The sequence below is a fragment of the Microtus ochrogaster genome, chromosome 7, assembly GCF_000317375.1.
Source record: "Microtus ochrogaster isolate Prairie Vole_2 chromosome 7, MicOch1.0, whole genome shotgun sequence".
NCBI classification, from domain to species: domain Eukaryota; kingdom Metazoa; phylum Chordata; class Mammalia; order Rodentia; family Cricetidae; genus Microtus; species Microtus ochrogaster.
In genome coordinates, this window is record NC_022014.1 from 66831387 (window position 1) to 66854094 (window position 22708).

Here is a 22708-nt window from a genome sequence, read left to right on the forward strand (position 1 = left end):
AAGAAAAGAAGAGAAGAGAAGAGAAGAGAAGAGAAGAGAAGAGAAGAGAAGAGAAGAGAAGAGAAGAGAAGAGAAGAGAAGAGAAGAGAAGAGAAACTAAGTAACTCTGTTCACACCAGAGCATTATGTATTTCTTACAAAAAGCATAGGAAGAAAATGGAAGTTCAGCTTTGTGTAGTCTTTGTAGCCAAGCCGATCTGTGTCAGAACTGAGCATGGGCTCTATTCTAACGTTGACTCATCACGGAAGTGTCCTTGCTATGCAGAGAAATACATAGCCGTGGGCTCTGGCATCAGAATAGCAACCAACAATCATTCTTGAAAACTACTACACATCTCCACCCACAGACTGAGACAAAAAGACATTTGTTCCTAATGAAGTAACATATAGAACACAGTTCACATATTCAAATGGAGCATTTTGGCATATATTTTTATTGAAGGATTGTTTGCCAGGGATGGGTGAGAACATTCATTCACTTCATTTTAGGGCTTGGAACAGGATTGTGAAGATCATGCGAAATTAGGAATATTGCCGTAGCAATTTTTTAAAGATTGCTATGCGCAACATAACCTTTTATTTTAATATTTGTTTTTAGATTTTAACTTAACATACTTGTTAGCAACACAAGCTACAGATTTTATATCTAAAAAGGAGTCAATTGTGTTTTTCTTTAAGGATTACTACATATAAATTCAATGATTGATTTTTCTTTATTCTCCTACACTAATACGATATCATTAATATTATTTTTGTCCATTAACTATTATGTAATCTCATCATTTCATACAAATAGCAAAAATCCGATGAAAGTAAAGAACCCCAAGAATGCTGAGCAAAATGAAAGAGTGCTCCTAAATAAGATATTCTACATAAAATATGCCTGCACTGGTGTTGGAAATTAATGGTTTGAGTCAAGCGTAGTGTCACCCATCTGTAATCCCAGCATTTAGAAGGCTGAAGCAGGAGGATTGCTATGAGTTTGACAGGCTGGGTTTCACAGCAAATACAAAACATAGCTTGGATTATAAATTAAGAGTTGGGCGATATTATTTTAAAGTGTGTGACTTTTGTTTATGCTGCATTTGATTAACTCTGTGAAGCTGTGATTCCCTGCCTGTCTAAAACACCTGATGGTCCTAATAAAGAGTTGAATGGCCAATAGCGATTGAGGAGCAAGGATAGATGGGGCTGGGGCAGAGAGTATATATAGGAGAAAGGAGGAGGAAGAGGAGCAAGAGAACAGGAGAGGAGGCCATCAGGAGCCAGCCACCCAGCTACACAACCAGCCACAGAGTAAGAAGTAAAGTAAGATACACAGAAGTAAGAAAAGGAAAAAGCCCGGAGGCAAAAGGTAGTTGGGATAATTTAAGTTAAGTAAAGCTGGCAAGAAACAAGCCAAGCGGGGCTGGAGAGATGGCTCAGAGGTTAAGAGCATTGCCTGCTCTTCCAAAGGTCCCGAGTTCAATTCCCAGCAACCACATGGTGGCTCACAACCATCTGTGATAGGGTCTGGTGCCCTCTTCTGGCCTTCGGGCATACACACAGACAGAATATTGTATACATAATAAATAAATATTTAAATAAAAAAAAAAAAGAAACAAGCCAAGCTAAGGCTGGGCATTCATAACTAAGAATAAGTGTCCGTGTGTGATTTATTTGGGAGCTGGGTGGTGGACCCCACAAAAAGTCAAAAGAGTAAAACATTACACAACAAGTAAGACCCTGTTTTTTTTTTTAAATTATTTGTTGTTTTAAGTTATATTACTGTCATAAAGTATTATATATTTAGCAAGCAGAGATTCTTTGGTCAAATAAGTTTGCAGATGTTGGATTAAGTGGCTTTTAAAAAAATGTCAGAATATATCATAACTTTATAAATTTTTAAAGGATAAATATAGTAGGCTATTTATTTTGTCTGTTTGCTTTTGAGACAAAGTCTCACTGTATAGCCCTGGATGGCCTGAAACTCACTATGTTGACCAGGCTGGCCTCCAACTAACAGATCCACCTGCTTCTGCCTCCCACGTGCTGGGATTAAAAGGTGTGTATCGCTATGTCAGACAAAACTAGTTTCATGAACTTTCCATCTATGTATCATTAAAAAAAAAAACAAAAATCATTTATACCAAACAAAAGAAAGGTTTTTAAATTGTTTCCTAAAACATGGTCTTCCTTTCCTAGCATTAATGTCACCAGAAGGATCTTTTAACATTAGATCTGGTTAGATAGCTTCTCAGTTTCTGTGCTCATTCGTTTACTTATTTTTTGAGACAAGCGCTCTCATTCTACGGTCCAGGCTGGAGATGTTTCTGCCTCAGCCTCCAAAATGCTGGGATCATGTAAACACATACCACATGCAACAGAGTCAGTATACGAGGAATTAGAGGCAAAGGGCGCCTTTAGTTAAGATGGTTACTAGGTCACCTGACCTGTCTGTCTTGCCCGTAGCCTAGATGGAGGTAAAGTATCTCTTTTAACCTTAAACAAAATGGCAGTAGTCACGGGGTAGCCCTTAGCAAAGATGGGTGGTTAGGTCATTTGACCTGTCCTTAGCAAAGATGGCACCTGTCCATGTGTTGTAACTCCTTCCATTTACCCCCACTGACAGAGGGTAGAAAGGACTCCTAGGGTCCATAGTCTTAACATTAATCAATAAAGTTCTAAGAATCTACCAATCTAACTCTGACAATACTAAACACCATATTATACCACTAATCTCATAGCCACAAGCTCAAGATTTCAAATTCCCATTGGTGGTTTCCTACCTACAGACCTCAAAGATACTTTTTATTCTGCAAAAACATCTGTCACAGTATTCTGGCATGAGTATACTGCCATTTCGAATGTGTCTAAAACTTAGCATTTTCACAAACTCAAAGACTTCTCGTAAATTTCAGGAAGTCGAATTGTATTAACCTCAAACAGGTTAGATGCAACCCCCTCACACCACCAATTACTAGAACCTAAATAGCCAAAGCCCACACCACTTTTCCCTGTTCTTGATGCTCCCCTCCTTAAATTACCAGGACCTAATGAAAAGAAAATCTTCCTAAACTTAACCTTGTCCTCTGATTTTTCCAGAGCCAAGAGATACCAGACAGTTTTACATAGCCGGAGCAGCAGTGAGACAATTTGCTCAGCTACCCTAGGACGTGGAGAGCTCCCCAGTTTTCTTGAGTCAAAAGTTTCAAGGCCCACAAATCAGCAGGAAACAGTCTTGAGAACCCAGCACCCCAATTGCCATTCCACCTGCTAGCCTCTTTAATTTCCCCACTTTTTTATAATAAGAAAAAGGTGGGAACGTTAGGATTCAGGCATTATGCTCGTCCTGTCACCCGGCAGGACCCACCCAGGCAATACCCTGGCCAGCCCAGGGTCCTATGGCTGCTACGTAGTCTGTATGCAGGTGCAAAATGCCCCTTTTAAGAGACAAGCTCTGTCATTCCGGCTCTCTCTTCCAACTGTTCTTCTAAAGAGGCAAGCAGGTTCCTCTCTGTCTCTCTGTCTCTGTCTCTGTCTCTCTCTCTCTCTGTCTCTCTCTCTCTCTCTCTCTCTCTCTCTCTCTCTCTCCACATAAGCTCTGTATGCATGACATATTTATCTGTCCCTCACCTGCCAAGGGTTTCCACCTGCGGCCAAGCTCCCTCCAGCCCAGAACACCACCACCACCATGGGAAATGAGGAGTGGGGCTCTAAACAATAAAACCATGAGGAGGGTCTTAACTTCCTGATCGTTTCCCCCTGCTTCTTAAACCAATAAGGATGAAATGGAGTTATACATAGGATTGTTTCCTTTTGTTAGATAGAGTCTTGGAGTGTTAGTCAGGCAATCTTGAACTCCTGGGTTTGAGAGATCTTCCACCTCAGCCTCCCAAATGCTAGAATTGCACACATGACCCATTATTCCTTGGTGCAAGTAATAAATACTAAATTTAAAACCAAAGCCGGGCAGTGGTGGTGCACACCTTTAATCCCAGCACTCGGGAGGCAGAGGCAGGCGGATCTCTGTGAGTTCGAGGCCAGCCTGGTCTACAAGAGCTAGTTCCAGGACAGGCTCCAAAGCTACAGAGAAACTCTGTCTTGAAAAAAATAAAAATAAAAATAAATAAATAAATAAATAAATTTAAAATCAATAATTAAGAAAACAGTAGAGGGCCAGGTGGTGGTGGCGCACGCCTTTAATCCCAGCACTCGGGAGGCAGAGGCAGGCGGATCTCTGTGAGTTTGAGACCAGCCTGGTCTACAAGAGCTAGTTCCAGGAAAGGCTCCAAAAAAAAAAGAAAACAGTAGAGGGAAGGTGAGCATAAGTAAGAACAGATGTAGGAAAAAGTGTGTTATAACCATCTAGCCACTCATGCGTGTTCAGGTGCTAAATGGCCCAGTATTTGCTCCTTCACAGTCTAAATACTCTTAGTACTTAGTGTCTTCCCCACTCACAATCATGCCACAGACTGACATATGTTTATCCAGATACTTGTAATACTTTATGATCTGATTTACAGAGCAACCTAGCCAAGCCTAGAACAGCCCCTTCATTTCTACACTCCTAACTACAACACAACTACTTGGTGTTGAACAGAAGGACATACGGCAATTTTGCATACTTCAAATGTAAGTCTGGATTGCATATGACCGAGCTATAAATTACAGTAAATTCTTTTTTTATAAAAGGACTAAGGCTCCTCCTGTCTGTCACCACTGCATTTCTGACAAGATGATTACCGTCTCTTTTCATTAAGTTTAGACATGAAAGAGAGGCAAGCTGTAAGGGGATAGGCCATTAGACGCTGTTCACAAGCCTTCTAGCTCCAAGTTCAAAGGTCCTCAGAAAACAACTTTTCCGAACTCTTTGCTTGTTTCCCCCCGAGCTCATACCTGCAGGAGCTCTATGTCTTCATGGTTTTCGGACCCAGGAGTGTTCTCCCTCAGTATGGCGGCCATCACTTTCACATTCATTTTCACCATATCCAACTCGCTGTGCAGTTTCCCGATCTGTGGCAAGCAACGGAAGCCTCCGTCAGTAAGTGGGACACGCAGACGGTTGGCTGTCTGGATTTCTGCCCACAGGACACATGCTGGCGATCAAAGGCCTTTGCAAAATGTAACATTTTCAAACATACAGAGGTCTGCCTCAGCATACGTGCTAGTATTTTACAGATTAGACCCTGCTGTTCCCCGAATAGACTTAGCATTTCCTATAAGAGATCCACAGATAGGCCTCAGGAACGTTACAGATGAAGAAACAAAATGATCTGGACCAATAAGGTTAAAGTAGGAAAAACCTAGTGACAGAAGTTAATAGAAACCTGGAAAAAAAAAAAAGAGAAATGTCATCACATATTATCCTCAGCATCTGGAAAACAATCAGAAAAGAAAAGGAAAAAGAAAGGAGGCGCAGTTTTAGAGTTACCATGGTATTATACGAGGAAAGATAAAAAAGAGAAACATCCTTTATTGTGGTTTGAATTCTAAGGGGAAGTAACCACGTGGCTTTTTAATATAAGAAACACTGAATAATATTAAAATGAAGCCTTCAAACTCATATAAAGTCTTCAATGAAAACTTTTAATACAAACATATAAGTGAACATCATAAATTAATTCTACTTATCTCTTAAAAACAGAGACAAAGGAAAAAATGCAACTCATTTGGTATAATTAACATAGGCAATAAGACAACTGGCTACTGGACTCTCTGAAATGAAAAGAAACAAGAGGCAGTGGGTAGACCTCTGACCTAGTCCACTCTACTGTGTCAGCATTCTTTCCTGTAATTTATTTATTTATTATGTATGTGTGTGTCCATGCATGTGTGTGTATTTATGTAAGTCGGAGAACCCCTTTTGCAAGCTGGTTCTTTCCTTCCATCATATGGATTCTAGGCATTCGACTTAAGTCATCAGGATTGGTGGATGGCAGCTTTACCTGACAAGCAATCTCATTGGCCCCCTAAAACATTTGTTTAAGTATGTGAACACTGAATTCAGACAAAACTCAATGGTCTAATTCTGCAAAGAAATAAACCATGGTGACATAGTTTCTCTAAGTGGCAGTCCCTCCTCTCACAGGAAAGGAAGGAAATACAGAGGCATGCGGGCTATGTCTGCCACCCCAACATGTGGGAAGCTGAGGCAAGGGAATTATCAAGAGTTGTAAACCAGCCTGGAATACATGGTGAATTCCAGGCCAGAAGAAGCTACACAGAGGATATCTCGTCTTAGAAAGCAAAATGAAGATGTTACTTAATTGAGGGTTGTGTTACATTACATTTACACTTCATAATGTTATTAAGAAAACTCAAACTTTAAGTCCGATGCTTCAAAAAAGGCATGAATAAATACAGTTGTCAGTGTTGTTACCTGTTCTGGGACTAATGAAATAGTTGGAGTCTTGGGAGCAATTATAGAAGAAAGAGCGGGTGCAGTAGGGACAGGTGCTGATCGATTTGGTGAGAGCTGAGCAGCCTGTCAATCAAAAATAAGGAAATATCATGACATGAATTAACAAACTCACCTCAAGGCTGGCTCCCAGCCCGCTGGCTCAGGCTCTCTCATAAAAAGTCCTGGGTAGCTGGGCAGTGGTGGTGCACGCTTTTAATCCCAGCACTTGGGAGGCAGAGGCAGGTGGATCTCTGTGAGTCTGAGGCCAGCCTGATCTACACAGTGAGTGCCAAGACAACCAGGGCTATACTGAGAAACCTTGTCTTGAAAAACCAACCCCCTCCCAACAAAACAAAACAAAACAGTGAATAGCTCCCTGGGTCAGGCCTATTCTGTCACTGTGAGTGGACAGCCATAGTTTCAGATCATGAGAATGATATTCTAGGTCAGTACTTCTCACTATCAGTGCACGTAGAAACACCCAGAACCTTCTCAGAATGAAGACTCCAGCACGGTATAACCCATTATGGTCAACCCAGGTTATTCTATGAGATAGAGACATAGCTAATAAATTCATCTTTCTGCTAAGCTCACTGAACTACGGTTATCCCTTTCAATATGAAAAGACCCAAGCAACACATATCACTTTACATGCATCAGAGAAAGGCCTCCTACCTCCTGCTTTCTCTCAGGCTCTGCATCCGACCAAGGGAATTGAACCCCTTTCTTCAGCAGGTCAAGGTACACTTCTTTCACTTCACTCACATCCACACCTCCTGGGAAGCCCTGTGACCAAGTCTAAATTCAAGAGATAGAAAGTTCCAAAGTAAAAAAAAATAGCAAAAAAAAAAAAAATCTTAAAGCTGATGATAGAAAATGAGGAATTGAAAAGTGCGTACTTTATTCAGAAAGAACAAGCTAGTTTTGAATGCTGTGGACAGAATAGCCATTTTCAAAGGCTAGAATACTACGAAATGTTTTGACCCCCTTCTTTCAATATCTTGACAAACACTGGGATGGATACTATCAATCACCTACTAGTGCCAAAATCTAAACTTTGAACATTCTAAAATCCTAGCCGTAGCTTTTCTGCCAAACAACTCCAGGACAGAGTTTCTATACCTGCAGAACGAATGTACACATCACTGCCTTTCCCATGTGACATGGACATGATAGAAACGGAAATGGAAGTAGGGAAATGGCTACTGGTTCTTAAGCAGAAGGACGCTATCCGTTGTCAAGAACTATTATCTTACCCAACAGAAGCTTCAAAATGTGCAGCTAAAATGTAGCTCCCGCTGTAGAGAGCTTGCCTAGCATGCATGAAGCCCTGGGCTCAATCCTCACACCACTGCATAAACTGGGTACTTAGGAGGTGGAGGCGGGAGTATCAGAAGTTCAAGATCATCCTTGGTTTCATAGAGAGTTAGAGACCAGGCAGGACTAGAGAGAGATCATGAAAGGAAGAAAAGAGAGGAAGGAAGGAAGGAAGGAAGGAAGGAAGGAAGGAAGGAAGGAAGGAAAGAAGGAAGGAAGGAGGGAAGGAATAAAAGGAAGAAAGGAAGAGAGGGAGGGAGCGAGGGAAGGACAGAAGAAGGAAAGGAAAGGGATAAGAAGAAGAAAATAAAGAAAAAGTGCTTTATGGTTCAGTATTAGGTAAACAAAGGATCATTCTGCACCACTATCTGTCTACACTTAGAAATTCCCCATCCCTTGATACAAATCAACAAACAGACTTACCTTGATGAAATTCAAGATTCTGTTCTGAATGTCCAGTGGCAAGGTGTATCTGGGATTCAGCAGCTTAGCTAGAGTATCTTTAATGAACTCCTTCTTCACAATCAGAGACTGGAAACTTGGACCACAGTTCTGCATGCACATGTCAATCAGCTGAATGAAGGAGCACAGTCCAACGTTAACAGTTCTCTAGGGAACCAAGACCAAACAAATCCTACAGAAGGATGATTCCCGCTAGTGTTCTAATGAACAAGCACCGTCTGTTTCCTATACTACTCAACTATATGGTGAAATGGCAGGTTCAAGTATCATGAGGAAGAGGCAGCATAATGAAACTACCCCGGGGCTAGAACTGATGAGGTGACAGGGTACAAACAGAGCACTCAGCAGCACGTAGTGGCAGCTGCCACGTGCTAAACGCGATCCACGTTTGTGCTGGATGATGTAACACTTGCACAGGTTATCTAGAGTCAGCCTTTTACCTCCTGGTGTCCTGGCTCTGTTAACAGTGACACACCCTCTCACTCCTAAATGTTCTGGTTTGGTAAATAAATTGTCGTCTGTCTGGCATAGATCTTTATAGGCAAGCGTGATTATTTTAGAGTCAGGTGATTGTGGGGGAGTTTTAGATAAGGCTGGTGCCAACCTGGGCATTGAAAAATGACCAAGGAAAACAAATATATGTGTGTGTGTGTGTGTGTGTGTGTGTGTGTGTGTGTGTGTGTGTGTGTGTGTGTTCGAGATGGATGCTGCTGCTTTGGTTTGCATTTGGAATACCCCACAGGCCCTATTTAAAGGTTATTGCTATTTGCAGGTAGAAACTGTTTTAAATGGTGCCAGTGGGATGTTCTGGATTGTGGCAGGGATAGCCTCAAAGATGATTATGGAACTATGATCTCTTTTTTGTCTTTTTCACCTTCCAATCATAAGACAAGTGATTTTGCTCTGCCACAAATCTCTGCCATGGTGTGCTGCCTAGCCACGTGCTGCCTAGCCACAGACTACTCAATCATAAGTGTCTGCAACCACAAACCACAATGAGCCTTCTTTACGAGCTACCTTAGGTAGATCGTATAGGGATTCCTGGAAAGACTAACGCAAACCATGTGCACAAAATCTAAAGGTGTCACAGTGTATGAAGTGTCACAGTGGGAGATTTGTACTCTGCTTTGTCTCTAGCAGGGGCTTCTTGACATCGGCAAATGGAGAGCGCTGGAAGGGTACCATGGATAAAGCCTGTGAAGGCATCATCTAGACTGTACAGGTGTTTGTCTGGCAAAACAGAGTCCAGACATTACCCAGGAGTCCCTGAAGGGAATTTGTTCGTTAACATCATCTATAAAAATTCTTTCTGGACAGGTACCAGCAGTACTTTACCTAGGGAAACTGGAAGGTGGACAACCCTGGAGTGATAGGGAGATCTGGTAGGTATAGACCCAGCACAGGAAAAGATGAACGAGGATGTTGTGAGTTCACCAGGAAGAACGGAATAGGAAGGAAGAAAAAGCTCTCAAAGGAGTGTATATTTACTGAAGTAAGAAGACTGAGAGCTAAGAGATCTTCACTCTGCCTGGGGCTGAGGGGACCTTCCATGGAAAGATGAGGGTGGGTGGGATAATATGACTGGGAACCCTAGGTAAAATGGTTGGGGGGAAATGAGGTATTCTAGGTTTGAAAGGAAAAGTTGACATTCAAATATGTTTATCAGAGAAGTCTACAGGCACAGGTCGGGAGAGTGAAGGGCCATGAGGGAGCCATCAAGGTCACCTAAAGGGAGCGGAGAAGAGGGATGCTGGAGACACTGGGCCAGTGAACTGCAAGGGAGGTTGTGAAAAAGCAACAGAAAAGAAAGGAAGGAAGACAGGAACAAAAGAAGAAAGGACAATAATGTTGGTAAAGTCAAAAAAAAAAGAAGCTTCCAACAGGAAGGGCGCTAACAGTTACTAATATGGACAGTCACCTGAAATGTGCTCACCGTTCAGTGGGGACATTTGCCACCTTTAATACAACAACACAGGCACAAAGTGAGCTAATAAAAGAATGAACTGGGATGGAAAAAAAAAAACAGCATGAAGAAAGCTGATTTCGAAAACTGATCTACAGGCGAAACTAAATCACCATGCCACTTCTGGTTTGGGAGACCAAAGAAACTATGGCCGGACCTGTCACCAGGAAAGCGGCCCTGGCGCCTGACTTTTCAGACGTGTGCTGTATTTAGAGCGTCACTTTCATGAAATATAAAAAGTAAGCAGCAGGTCCAAAAGCTATGCTTTTGAAGCAATGAGACCATGGACGCAAACAGAAAATATCGAAGCTGTGGACATGAAGCTACTGAAACACAAAAGACAAAGGGAGAGAGAGGCAGAGCCCACACCATTGTGAGATGATTGTGGACGAATGTAAGCTGGCTAGACGGGATTGAAAAGGCAAAGCAGAAATGATGCTGAGCTTGACCAACTATTAAAGCGCATTTCCAATGGGTGAGAGGCTGAAGACAAGGCCATCTATTCAACGGGAACTTAGGGAAATACTTAGCCAACTGCTTGTGCAGCCTTGGGTAGGATGTCTAGCTTCCACGTCTCCCTTTCGCTTACAGTAAAGTAAATGATGATTCTCTTGCTAAGTGTCGCCCAAATCAATTTTTTATCTTTGGCATATTAATATTTTATGGTAATGGGGTAACATTCCTGGAAGGTACATGCACAAAAATAAGAGTCAACATGCAGTTCTGGGAGTTAACATCTGGAGATCAGCAATTATGCCCTTTGTGGTTTTCCGCCGGAATCAGAAACGTCAGGGCTCATTATTTCTGCATCATTTCCTCCATTATGTCTCCAATCCTCACTCCTCCACCCCCCCCCCCCAAGCTCACATGGATCCTAAAACATGCTGTGGTAAAAGAGCAAACTTATGAGTCGCGGAACATATTTTGCTATCTAGTGCTGGTGAAAATGTCCTCAGATAACCTGACTTTGGAAACGGGATAAGTAGAAATCCATAATCTGGAGTGGGAGAGAGAGAGCGCGATAGGAACCAAGCAACCGAGGAAAGCAGACGCGAATGACTCAAAGCTTTACCGATCTATTTTTGTGCCTAGTTAAGCAAATCACTTCTGTGAACTTGTGGCAACGCTGTCTGCATAACGGGCATTGTGCCTCTTTCTAGGAGCTTGTCGTATGAAAGGTGATGTATCTGAGAGGGAGGCACAAAGCAGGACCTCAGCAAAGGAGAACTACTGAGACCATCTGTTTCAATAGAGAATATTCTAGCATGACAGAATGTGGTTATCAGCAGAAATAAGAAAACCTTCACAGACAGCTGGGAGAAAAAGTGCTATTGTGCAGTTTTGCTTCTCACTAGAGGTATCTAAAGCAGGTACAGTGACAATACTAGATTTCAGAGCTCTATCTGGATGAACAGCAGTGATCCCATCAAGGCAGGGCTACTCTATTATAATAGCCACATTTAGGAGAACGCTGCCTTCTCCCCCTTTCTCGTGTGATAAACTACTGGGGGATACTCCCCTTTATATATCTCCTAAAATCGCTGTAACTCTTGATTAGTGTGTGTTCCTTAAAGTACTAGTACATGCATTGACTCTCAGGAACTTGTTCAACCACTTTGCATTCAACAACGACAGTAGTATTTGCTGAGGTTAGTCACAATTGACTCATTCTAGAAAGGGCTCTCTAGCTTAGAGCACGCAGGCTGAGAACCAACAATGAACGCAAGGCAAAGCAGAGCTATTGACTCCTTGGGCTGGGAGTGTATCTCAGTGGCATAACCCGAGTCTCAAATGCACAAGGGCACAGATTCTGTCTACTGCATTGCAAAAGAAAAACACAAAAGCTACTGGCTTCTTGCTAAAACTATGCTACTAACTGTTGGTAGAAAAGTCAGATTGTGTCAAAGACCCAACCAAGGATAACAAGTCCATGGAGGACTCAAAATGACAGACAACATTAAAAACATTCATAACTGACTTAGGCTCTCAGCACTTCACAGAAATAAAACTGAAAGCTCACATATGTGATGACTTTTTAAATATTCTATTGGTAAACTGGTAATTGCCCTTGACAGACATGGGGCAATTCCTTCTGTGACTAATTTCTTTCCTAACTCAATTTAGCCTGAGAGAATACTCTGTATTCCATGTGAACCTACAAAGTGGGAACCATACCCACACTTGCCTTCCAGCCTTCTGGAAAACACTGTCATTACTCCTCAAAACAGTGTGATGTTGGCCATACCTATGTGTGGTCTAACTTCCGGAAGAAATGAGGAAGACATACACTTCATTTCCAAAGTAAAAAGGGCAACTCAGCAATGTAACTGAAGAGGCATATGGTCAAACCCAGGGGGCAAGGGGACCATTTCAATAAGAGCTTTATCATCTACTAGTCTGAAACCACAAGTTCCAAGATTCTGATTGGGGGAAAAGCTGATTCTGTGGGAATATTTTCTTCCTACAAAATTAGATGGCACTGGAGTCCAGTGGCCTCCCTTCTGCAGTTCTCAATAGATGAGAAGCCTTAAGCCACATGGTCCAGAATATTATTACCCAGTGGTCATCTCTTAGACTATGATTATGCTTTTTAAGTCATGAGAAATTCTAGGCAAGGAAACCCCCACAATCTTAACTGTAGCAGTAAAAGTACTTACTGACAAAGAAAGTTGTATTTCTTTGTGGTTGTAGTTTTTGGAAATCCTTTTCTTCAATGCCTTTACTGCATCTTTTGGCCTGTGGCAATAAACACATTGAGATCATCAGTTGGGAGGTAGAAACCATCTCTACAAAAGCAATGTGCAGTATGGAAATAGGAGCAGCTTAAAGAATAAAGCCTGACGTGGAAGTCCGCTGCCACCATAGGTGGGCCTCTTAATTTACCACATCCAAGTTTCCTTGGGAAGTAGATAGATCGCCACACCTGCCCCCCACCCTGTGAGATGCAGTTAAGTAATTTATGCAACTGTAGTGCATAGAAAACACTGGTTATGAAATGTGTGCACACCTGCTTCTGTCAAGGTTCAAAATCAGGCTACAAGAAATGGAACCCTAAAACAACAAAAGAAAAGCGATCCCTTTAAGATTCTCAGCATTTCCTGAGTACTGCGTTTGTAAGGGGATCTAGGAATTACAGCAGTTTGCTGATTCTGATATGCTCCAACTTTATGTTAGGAAGATCCGCATGGAGAGAGTAAAAGTCTACTTTATTAGATTTCCCTTTTGCATGATCAATGAAGAAATCGATGCTAGTAATGAAAAGGCTCACAGAGGGTCTACACTCAATATTACAGGGCATGTAATATTATAAATGTGGCTCTAGGGAGATGCTGAATAAATAGCAGGTAAAGCATCTGCTATACAAAGCTTGAGGACCTGAGTCAGGATCCCCAGACCCAGGTAAATTTATGGTGGACGGATTACAGGCTGCCTCTCATTCGAATGCTTGCTCAGCAGGTAGAGAGAGGGGGTCTCTTGGGGTAAGCTGGCTAGTCGACTAGCCTTTCTGCAGAGCTCTGGGTTCAACTGAGAAACACTAACTCATCAGATTGGAAGGAGAGCAATTGAGGAAGATCATTGATACCAGCCTCAGGCCTCCACACTAAAGTGTGCTCACACACGTGTGAACACACATGCCTTCATGTATACCACATACAGACACACATTTTACAAAAAACACCTGTAAACTCTTACAAATGTTAATACATAACCAATAATTATGTTGCCATGTTTGCTGCACCAGCATACACTAGACTAAATCTTTTTTTTTTTTTTTTTTATCAATTATCCCTTAAAAATGTTCAGGGAGGTGAGCAAGTTTCACCTTTTATCATAGCCTACAGTTGATTAAATTCAAAGGAGTAGTCCTTGTAAAGTTCTTTTTTTCCCCCCTTTCTTTCTTTTTAATGACTTCAAGTTTAGATAGTGTATGAATACACAGCACAGCTTGTCCAAGTACGGTATGAACAGGGTGAGCTGGCAAGATGAAGGATAAACACTGTGCCCTGACAAGGAAAAAAAAAAGACTGCTCAATTGTTTCCTGAATAATCAAGAGGGTTGGTCACCACTGGCCTGGACACCGGCAAAAGCCACCCAGCTTGCAGCTTCTGGATAATGCTTTTGTTACATAAAACACTGGCAACCAGAGCGTGAGAAAGTTCTAAAGAAAAAAATAATAATTTATCTTTCTCTAAAGAAAATACTTTTTAAGACGAGGAACTGGAGCAAGGCAAAGACAAAATTTAAACTAGTAAAGAAAAGGCAAAGGAGGGGACAAGCTCTAATGAACTCTTGGGTACTCTGCATGCTGGGGTAAGGCAGTTGTCCCCAATGTCAGCCTGTCATCTTCACAAGGTAGGAGGTGCCGAAAGGACATCAAAACATTCTCTCAACACCCAAACTTGGCAAGGGAAAACACGAGGCGGTTCTGACATATCTTATCAGGGCACAAATGCGTAGACGCCCCCGTGAACTTACCCATCCTGCGTGGTGTTAATTATGTCACAGATATGCATGAACTGGCCCCAGTCTTCAGTCTGAACTCCAGCAAACGTAGCCTTCTCTGCAAAGATAGAGCTGTTTGTGTTGAGTCTGAGACACAACGGCATAAAAAAAAAAAAAAAGATCTCGTCTCCTTGAAATAATCTGCCTGGTGCACTAACAAGTACTATTAAGTCTATGCTACCAAAGGGCAAGGTGATTCTTTTTCCCCTCCTAAACAATTGCCAGTAATTCAGGAATCAATCAGAAGTCAGGTTCAGAGGGCTGCTGTTGCAATGGTAATGAGTGAACTATTAAGAGAACCTATAACAGCTGGCCACAGGGCCAAGAGAGACCAGTTAAATCTCCATCCTCCAGGCTCTTGCAGAAGATGAAACTAGCTCTCTGGCACACGGGTAGTCACGGGCCAGGTGTACTGCACATTGAAGGTACTCTAGCCAGCCCGGGTCTGGCAAGCACAGCCCTGGCAGGACTTGCTCTTTTCTCTACTAAATTACATTCCTAAAGCTAGCCACCAAGGTCTACTATTCCCTTATTTGGCCACTTCCTCCTCCTGAGGCTGACAACCATGGTTCAGCTATTAAAGTATTGAACTTCAGTAATCAGGTGCCCCCCTTGGCTCATCTAATTAACATGCCCAATTAAAATGAAACACCTTCACCTAACACGGGGTTTCCTCCTGTAGCTTTATAAACTGCTATTTTCCTAAGTGCCACTTCTGTCTCCTCTATCCAGAGGCAGTCCTTTGTCCCTCTGGGACAAATACCCATTTTCTGCTCTCCCTTGTTCCCCTTCGCCTTCTGCCTCATCCTCTGTCTTCTGTGTTTGTCTCTTATTCCCTGACCCCTGTCCCTCTGGGGCAAATAAATCTCTTTGGTGCTAAGAACTTGGTCTTGGGTATCCTGAGCCAATACTTTTCCTTTTACACGTTACTAAATCTTTTCTTGTTTAACAGGTACGAGATGATGAAAGAATTTCGGAGAGAATAAAAAAGTTATCCAAGGTTACATATCAAATAGAACTTGCGTTCAAATCAAGATTATTTGATTCCACTGTTTGTATTTTTAAATTATGTATTTGGTGGTGTGGGGGGGGATGAGAAAAAGGGAAGAGCTAGCTCAATAACCAAGCAAGTCAACTTCTGACATCACAGTTCTAACTGGCGGATTTATACACTTACACCTGACATCCCCTCCTCTAGAAGGCCTCTTTAAGAACACAGAAGGAGGGTCAGAGTCTCTAATGCAGAGGTTCTCAACCTTCCTAATGCTGCAACCCTTTAGCACAGTTCTTCATGTTGTGGGAAGCCACAACTATAGCATTATTTTCATTGCTACTTCGTAACTGTAATTTTGCTAGTTAAGTGTGTTTACTGGCTTCTATGACAAAGATCCCCAAGCATGGGTAAACCCTTGTGTTAGACTTGAGTCTGGCATTGAATGACCAAAGCTGAGCAATCTTGCCCGTTTTGTTAGGAAGAGCTTTACTCTTCCATCTGCGAAATCTGTCCTCCTCCTTCTCCCTCCCAACTGCTCATTCCTAGAGAACTCCTATCCATCCTTCAAAGGCCAAGGCTGAGTTCACTTTCCCCTTTTCCTAAGTTTTGGGTGGCACAAATGTTTTCTAGTATTGCAAAGGTTCTTACAGTGGTTACTACAGAATATGTATGTAGTATTCTTCTTATAAGCTTGTGATTTCCCTGAAGGTAGATACTATGTCTTCCCGGAGGAATCTAGCTGGTAGTTCCTGAATGTTTACAGAACTAGGGGCTAATTTGACATATTGCTGGAGTTTCATTTGCCTTTGGAGATTCAGCATGGATCCATTTCTGCTCAGGACGCTTTCTACTACGCATTACCAAGCAAGGAGAAAGAAATGAAGAAAGTATTTTCCCTGAAGGCAACTCAGGTTCAAGTTCAAAGTTCCCTGTCCCTACAGCGGTTAACATACCCTCTGCCTAAACTCTGCGAATCTAAGCCCTGCTTACAACTACCAGGTTCTAAGGATTTCATCACCCCACTAAGGTCCCGACAGTTTGTCTGTCATTAATTCGTCCTGGTGCCACACCCTGTCCTTAAGGGAGGGGTTGGGAGAAAGAAGGGATCTTAGTGTAGTCAGCGACTTCTGAGCAGAAGAACAAGGGAAAAGGGAACGCAATATTGGGTTGGAGGGCAACGCTTGGAGGCCTCTGAGTCTTCAGAGGGCCCCTCTCTCCGTCCTCAGCACCACCAACACACATTTTCAATCTCTCTGTTTAAGCAAAAAGCTACTCAGTTCGCTTGAGCTGTGCGCCGGAGAAAATTGGTTTGGAGAAACCTGCCTCTCCAGGTGAGGTCATCATGCTAATTTGCTTCTCTGAGCCTTCTCTTCCTGGTCCGTAAAATGGGTATAACAATAAAGTGATGGGAGCGGACGCACTTTATGAAGAACCTTGCCCGGGTCAAGAAGTTTCCACTTTCTCCTCCCAGCGGTTCCAACACTCCGCTCAGTGCTGCGGGTCACCTGCTTGGCTCTACTCGCCCAGCTCACATCCAAAAGGAGATTCTGTAGTTTTGTTTTGTTTTTTTTTTTTCTGGTATAAAAGAGCCAAGAAAGAAAGGTGGGCAGCTGCCTCAGGTGGCACACAGGTGGCGTGGGAAAGCTGCGGGGGAGGGTAGCATTTCCTCCAACTTGGTCCAACTCGGCCCCGCAACAGTCGAGAATGGAGTCGAGCAGGCAGCGCTCCCACGGTCCCCAAAGCCAGTCGGGATGTTGCACCCCGCCCCTCCTTACCTATGAGGTGACCCACGGAGGTAGAGTAGGGATCACGGTGACTCTTCCCAAACGCCATGGTAGCTCCAGAGAGCCCTCCCAGGAAATCCGCCTCCACCGCCCTCCGTCTGGCGACTCCACCCGCCCGGTGCTCGAGGCTCCACCTCTCCGCTCCACTCCAGCGCTACGCCGCCGCCGCGAGGCGCCAGGCAGCGTGCCCGGTGGGGACCCGGGGGACTTGGCGCACCTGCTGCGCACGCCTGGCGCTTCCCGCACCGCGTGACCTTAGGTGGGCTGGGAGCCCGGGTGGAGCCCTGTGGCCCCGCACCCCAGGCCTGGGAACTCAGAGCCTAGCTCCGATATCTCCACTTAAGGGCCAAAGACCGCTCCTCTCCCTTTAGAAACTAGGCGGTGTGGGGTGGTTGCAAACACAGAGCTGAGGAATATTGCTAAGTTAGGAGAAGGACGTGGGCCTCTCAAGTCATTGTCACACATCTCCAGAACGATGAGATCTCGCCTATTCCCATTCCCACTCCAGAGATCCCTGAACCGATTCTTGCGCCCTGCCCTTTAAGTCTACGGAATTGGGAGGAGGATGGGCTGTCTGTCTAGCACAGCGACGACCTCCCTGGAGCTCAGGCTCTTTGTTTCTCTCTTGTTTCCAAGAGGAACCATGGGACGCCGCCACACAAGCTCTTGGCTTCTAACTCAGTCTCCTAGGAGCCCTACTTTCCAGCCTACTGATGAAAGGAGATGGGGGCTTTCCTGGGGCTCTGGCAGGAAATATGTTTGGAATGTAAATCCACATTAAGAAACCAAACCCCTTTGTAGCTTCTCTTTTGGAACCAAGATTTCTTTTTCCTTTAAGATGGTAACATCAGATAAAACAGTGCCCTATCTGTAGGATGTCTCCTGAGAGGCTGGGCTACTCAGCTGGTGGTAATTTTTGCTTCCTGTGGTTAACTGGAACTCAGCTCCCCATATATAATGAGTTGATTTTTCCTCCCCTGGAAACAAGGGAGACTAGGAAGAGCAAGCGGACCTGGCCTGACTTATATTTTGGTCTTACATATTTTAGCGTAGATGCCCAAACCAATTACATTGTGCTTCAAATGGCTAACATCTATTTTATTGATCTCGAAATCTTCTTCCTTATCTTCCTCCTTCTGAGTGGGTTAACACCAATATTCTACAATCCAAAACCACAACATTTTTGTTATGGTAATGTTTCTCATAATGAGCTGGGTTTTAACTGAAACAGGACATGTTTATCAGTGTTACCAACTATTTCACACGGTGCCATTTACCCACTCCCATGGTCAAGCGTCTTTACAGCTGATGTTGAGAACCTCTTTTGGTGATATTGTTATGGTCGCTGGCAAATCATTTGATTTCCCTGAAGTGTGCCCTGGAGCAACATTAAAGAGAAAGTCAAATTCAGCGCTTGCTCAAGTACAGATGACCGTCTATGGGGAACAAGAAGTAGGAAGGAATTGAGATTCCCCCTAGTCGTTTCCTCCCTGCTTCTACTGAGGGGGGCCAGGCTTTCTGCTTCCCTCTGTCTGATTCCCTTACACAGCAAGACTGAGAGAGAACAAGAGGAAGAGTAGCAAGAACTGTGCCCTGGCCACAGTGACTGATGATGACCACCCATGTCCTCTCTCGGCGGTGCCTGCACAGATACTGCCCCCAGGATGCTTTGGTAGCTGTAACTATTTCTTTCTATGCTCTGTCACTTTCTCCATGATCCCACTCTTTTCCAGAAGTGAATAGCAACTCAGTGTTACTGTGGTCTAGGAGAAGGATATTAGCAGCCCCAGCCAAGCTGAGGTCAGAAGAGAGGCATAATTCTAGACAAAAGTAAGGATTAAATATCTAGATACTGCTGGGCCGGAGAAGTGGCTCAGTGGTTAAGAGCAGTGGGTTGCTTCTCTAGAGAACCAGGGTTTGATTCCCAGCACCCACCTGGCAGCTCACAGTCACATAACTCCAGTTCTTGTGGATCTGACACTCTCTTCTGACCTGCATGGGCACCGGGTACACACATGTACATACCAGGTACACAAACATACATGCATGAAGGCAAAAAACTCATATACATAAAATAAAATAAAGTTAGCCGGGTGGTGGTGGTGCATGCCTTTAATTCCAGCACCCGGGAGGCAGAGGCAGGCAGATCTTGGTGAGTTTGAAGCCAGCCTGGTCTACAAGAGTTAGTTCCAAGACAGCCAGGGTTGTTACAGAGAGAAACCCTGTCTTGAAAAATAAAAATAAATAAAGTTTAAATAGGTGAATAAATAGGTAGATTCCAGAAGCACAAACCTTACAGTTTCAGTTCTAAGAACACTTCCTAATCATCTTTGTATATGGATGTATGTGTGTCGGTATACAGACACATAAGTATTATGTGCATGTATGTGTTGGCCAGAGGACAACCTCAGAGGGTTTTTTTTTTTTTTCTGCTTTCTGTTGTCGGAAGCTTCATAGGCCAGACCAGCTTATCCAGGACCTTCCAGGAAATTTTGTCTCTGTCCCCGCCCCAAGCACCATAGGGTCACGGAGATTACCAATGCACACTACTGCGCCCAGCCTTACGTGGCTTTTGGCGATTCGAACTCATACTTGTAGGGGCAAATGCTTGTAAGCACGCCAAGCCCTCTCTCCAGCCCCGATAAGCACTTAAGTACATGTGTGTAAGTCATGATGTTAGGTAAAAGTGAGTGAGACACCGCTTTTCAAAATGTGCCCAATGCCTGCAACTGGAAACCTTTCATTCCTGTTGTAAGGAAAGTAGCATGCATTTCATTTTTATAAATAAGTGGAGATTCAGGAAGATAGAGCTGTTAAATGGCTTGGCTACATTCCGAGCCATGGTTGTCTGATTCTGGAGTCCATATTATACTACCAATATTTGAGGCTGGTGACTGAGTGTGACATTTTACTTGTTAAAGGATTCTGTTTGATTCAAAATGAGACCTTGAAAAATGAGGCAGTCTACTTTTCTGGCACTGAGTTCTGCTTTCTTTCTTTCTTTCTTTTTCTGTGCTTGCTCAAAAAAATGCTAACGTGTTTTTGCTAGAACCATAAATTAGACGTGTTCTCCAGTCATTGCATGGTTAGTGCCGTAGTAGGTATGAAACCAGACTTTACAGATTAAAATAATTAATGCATATACTTTTTCACAAGTCACACTGTTTGTGAAAAAACATTAGACTCCAGATTCTGTGACTTGCACCACCCTGCTATTCTGTCCTTTCGTGATCCACGACTGTAGGCACACATTGAAAAAGTAGGTTCTGGGGGAAGATGCCTGAAGAATGAAGGGACTGGGGGTGGTAAATTTGCACATATGTAAAATGAAAGTTACTATATCCGAGTGGATTCTATCGGTGATTCTGTTTCTCACCACTGAAATGTTTCAATTATCAGAACTAGATAAGGCTCTGGAAGTCACACAGTCCCTATTATCAGCACTTTAGATCCACACCCAATGAAAATGAGTGGCCAGCCCAAGGCTAACCAACCCCAGACTAGGATGACACAATATAGATAGAATTTTCTCTTTTGCATTCCTTGTTTTAGTGTTTAAATGTGAGCCTCCACTCTCTAGAGTAGCTCCTGAAGCTTTCTCTTCTGTCTTTCCCATTTGGAGGAGATCAGTTCCAAACCTTACCCACCCCTTCCCAATTATTTCTATGGAAACTGACTTCTGTAGCCCTGTGATGAGCTACTCTATCCTCCAGGCTCCATCTTTATCTCTGCGAGAGATCTTCCTTCCTTCCTCCAGGGTATCTCTGCAGCTCCTCCCTATCTTTCTTCTCTGCTATTTCCCAATGATTTTCACCTGATTTCATTTCTCTCTCTGTTGTGTTAAACCTAAGCTCCCATATCTTTTCACAGCCTTTGCTTCCTCTTCTCCAGGCCCCTCCACCACATTCTCCTTTTTCATTCCTTAAGGGAGCCTTTTCTGAGCACTGCCATGAGCATTGAGCCTTTCTCTCCTGCCTTAAGTGTGTCTCTTCTTTAGAACCTAGCTGATTGCTCAGGAAGGGCTTTCCTGCCTTCTAAATATAAGTCCCTCTGGGAAATAGGACCACATTCATTGGCTCGTGCATTCTGCCACTTAACAAACTTGAAGAGATAAATATTGAATGTATGCATACCCCTCCAAAATCTTAAGCAGTCCTGCTCTTACTTAGATTCAGTGCCTCCCCCCCCCCCCCACATGCCCTGGGTGGTTTGGAAACTGAATTCAGTGTGACCAGAATTATATACTTAACCCCTTCCTCCACCATCTCTAGCCAACTGGACTGTCTTGTTTTGACTGCACTAGCTATTCTCAAATTCAGTGCACAAACTGGTGGTAAAGAGTGTTGATGCCTGCATGGGTCCACCCCACGGCTTTCGCTTTTAAATTGTCATGGGTGTATAAAGGGCATCAAGATATTTAAATGTCCTCAGCTGACACCGTAATTTCCCTTATAGGAGATCTCGGCATTCTTCCTGACTTTTATTTAATTGGTTTTAGATTCCCTGTGTTTTATGCTGGCTCACTTTCTGCCTGTTCATTTTTCTCCATGGGCCACACTCTTCACTCTGGCATTCTTCAATATCATAAGTCTGTTCAGGGACAAAATTCGGCCCGGGTTTCCATGAACCCAACCAGGGACTCGTGAATCTTAATGGCATATTATTTTGCCTCAAAAGTCACATTTTTTTTTTTTGCACAATAAATTTTGCTCACTAATTTGGAAAGCCATATACACACTTTGTTTCCAGTGATTTTTTAACAATGCTATAATTTTATAATTCCTGACCATGGAAAATGAAGTGAAAAGCTTTTCTGCTCTTTCTTCTGGAAAAGCTATCAGGTTCGTGAAGAGGCTCCTTTCCCTCTTGATCTTCCTTCAGGACACTTTTGCTCCATTTCTATAGAACTTGGCCTGAACTCAGAAGACCCAGGAGGAGAAGGAAAAGACAGAGGAACAATGAAAGTAGCTGGTACCTGGCTTCTGCAGACATAGGCCAGAGAGCTTTGGTTTTTTCCAGTAACATTCAAGATGATCTTACACTCGTATATTATCGATTTTCCTAAAGTCGCTTAGAATTGGGAGTAGAATTCAAAATTTTTTGTTTCAAAGCTTGGTTCATTTTCCATCACATCATAACCTCTTCCCGCCAAAGGATTCTGCCTTTGATCTTGGAAAACATCTGCAGCATTGGGCCCAGTGTTCCCCATTCCGAAATGCAAAGGAGAAGGGTGTTGACTGGTCTTAAACCCTTCCACAGCTGTTAAACTTTAAACCACAAAAAGATTCACTAACTTTTCTCT

At 43.2% G+C, this 22708-nt stretch overlaps 1 protein-coding gene across 1 annotated transcript in view; it reads right to left on the minus strand.

The window, feature by feature from the left end:
- Tom1l1 (target of myb1 like 1 membrane trafficking protein) overlaps positions 1–17893 on the minus strand; it is a 42467-nt gene extending 24574 nt beyond the window's left edge. Inside the window, exons 1-7 of the mRNA XM_013347566.2 lie at positions 17398–17893; positions 14602–14686; positions 12782–12860; positions 8123–8272; positions 7058–7180; positions 6362–6466; positions 4879–4995 (exon numbers count right to left, since the gene is read on the minus strand). Coding sequence (XP_013203020.1) covers positions 4879–4995; positions 6362–6466; positions 7058–7180; positions 8123–8272; positions 12782–12860; positions 14602–14686; positions 17398–17455 — 717 coding nt within the window. The 5' untranslated portion in view covers positions 17456–17893. The remainder of the gene's footprint in view (positions 1–4878; positions 4996–6361; positions 6467–7057; positions 7181–8122; positions 8273–12781; positions 12861–14601; positions 14687–17397) is intronic.
- Between the last annotated feature and the right edge of the window lie 4815 nt (positions 17894–22708).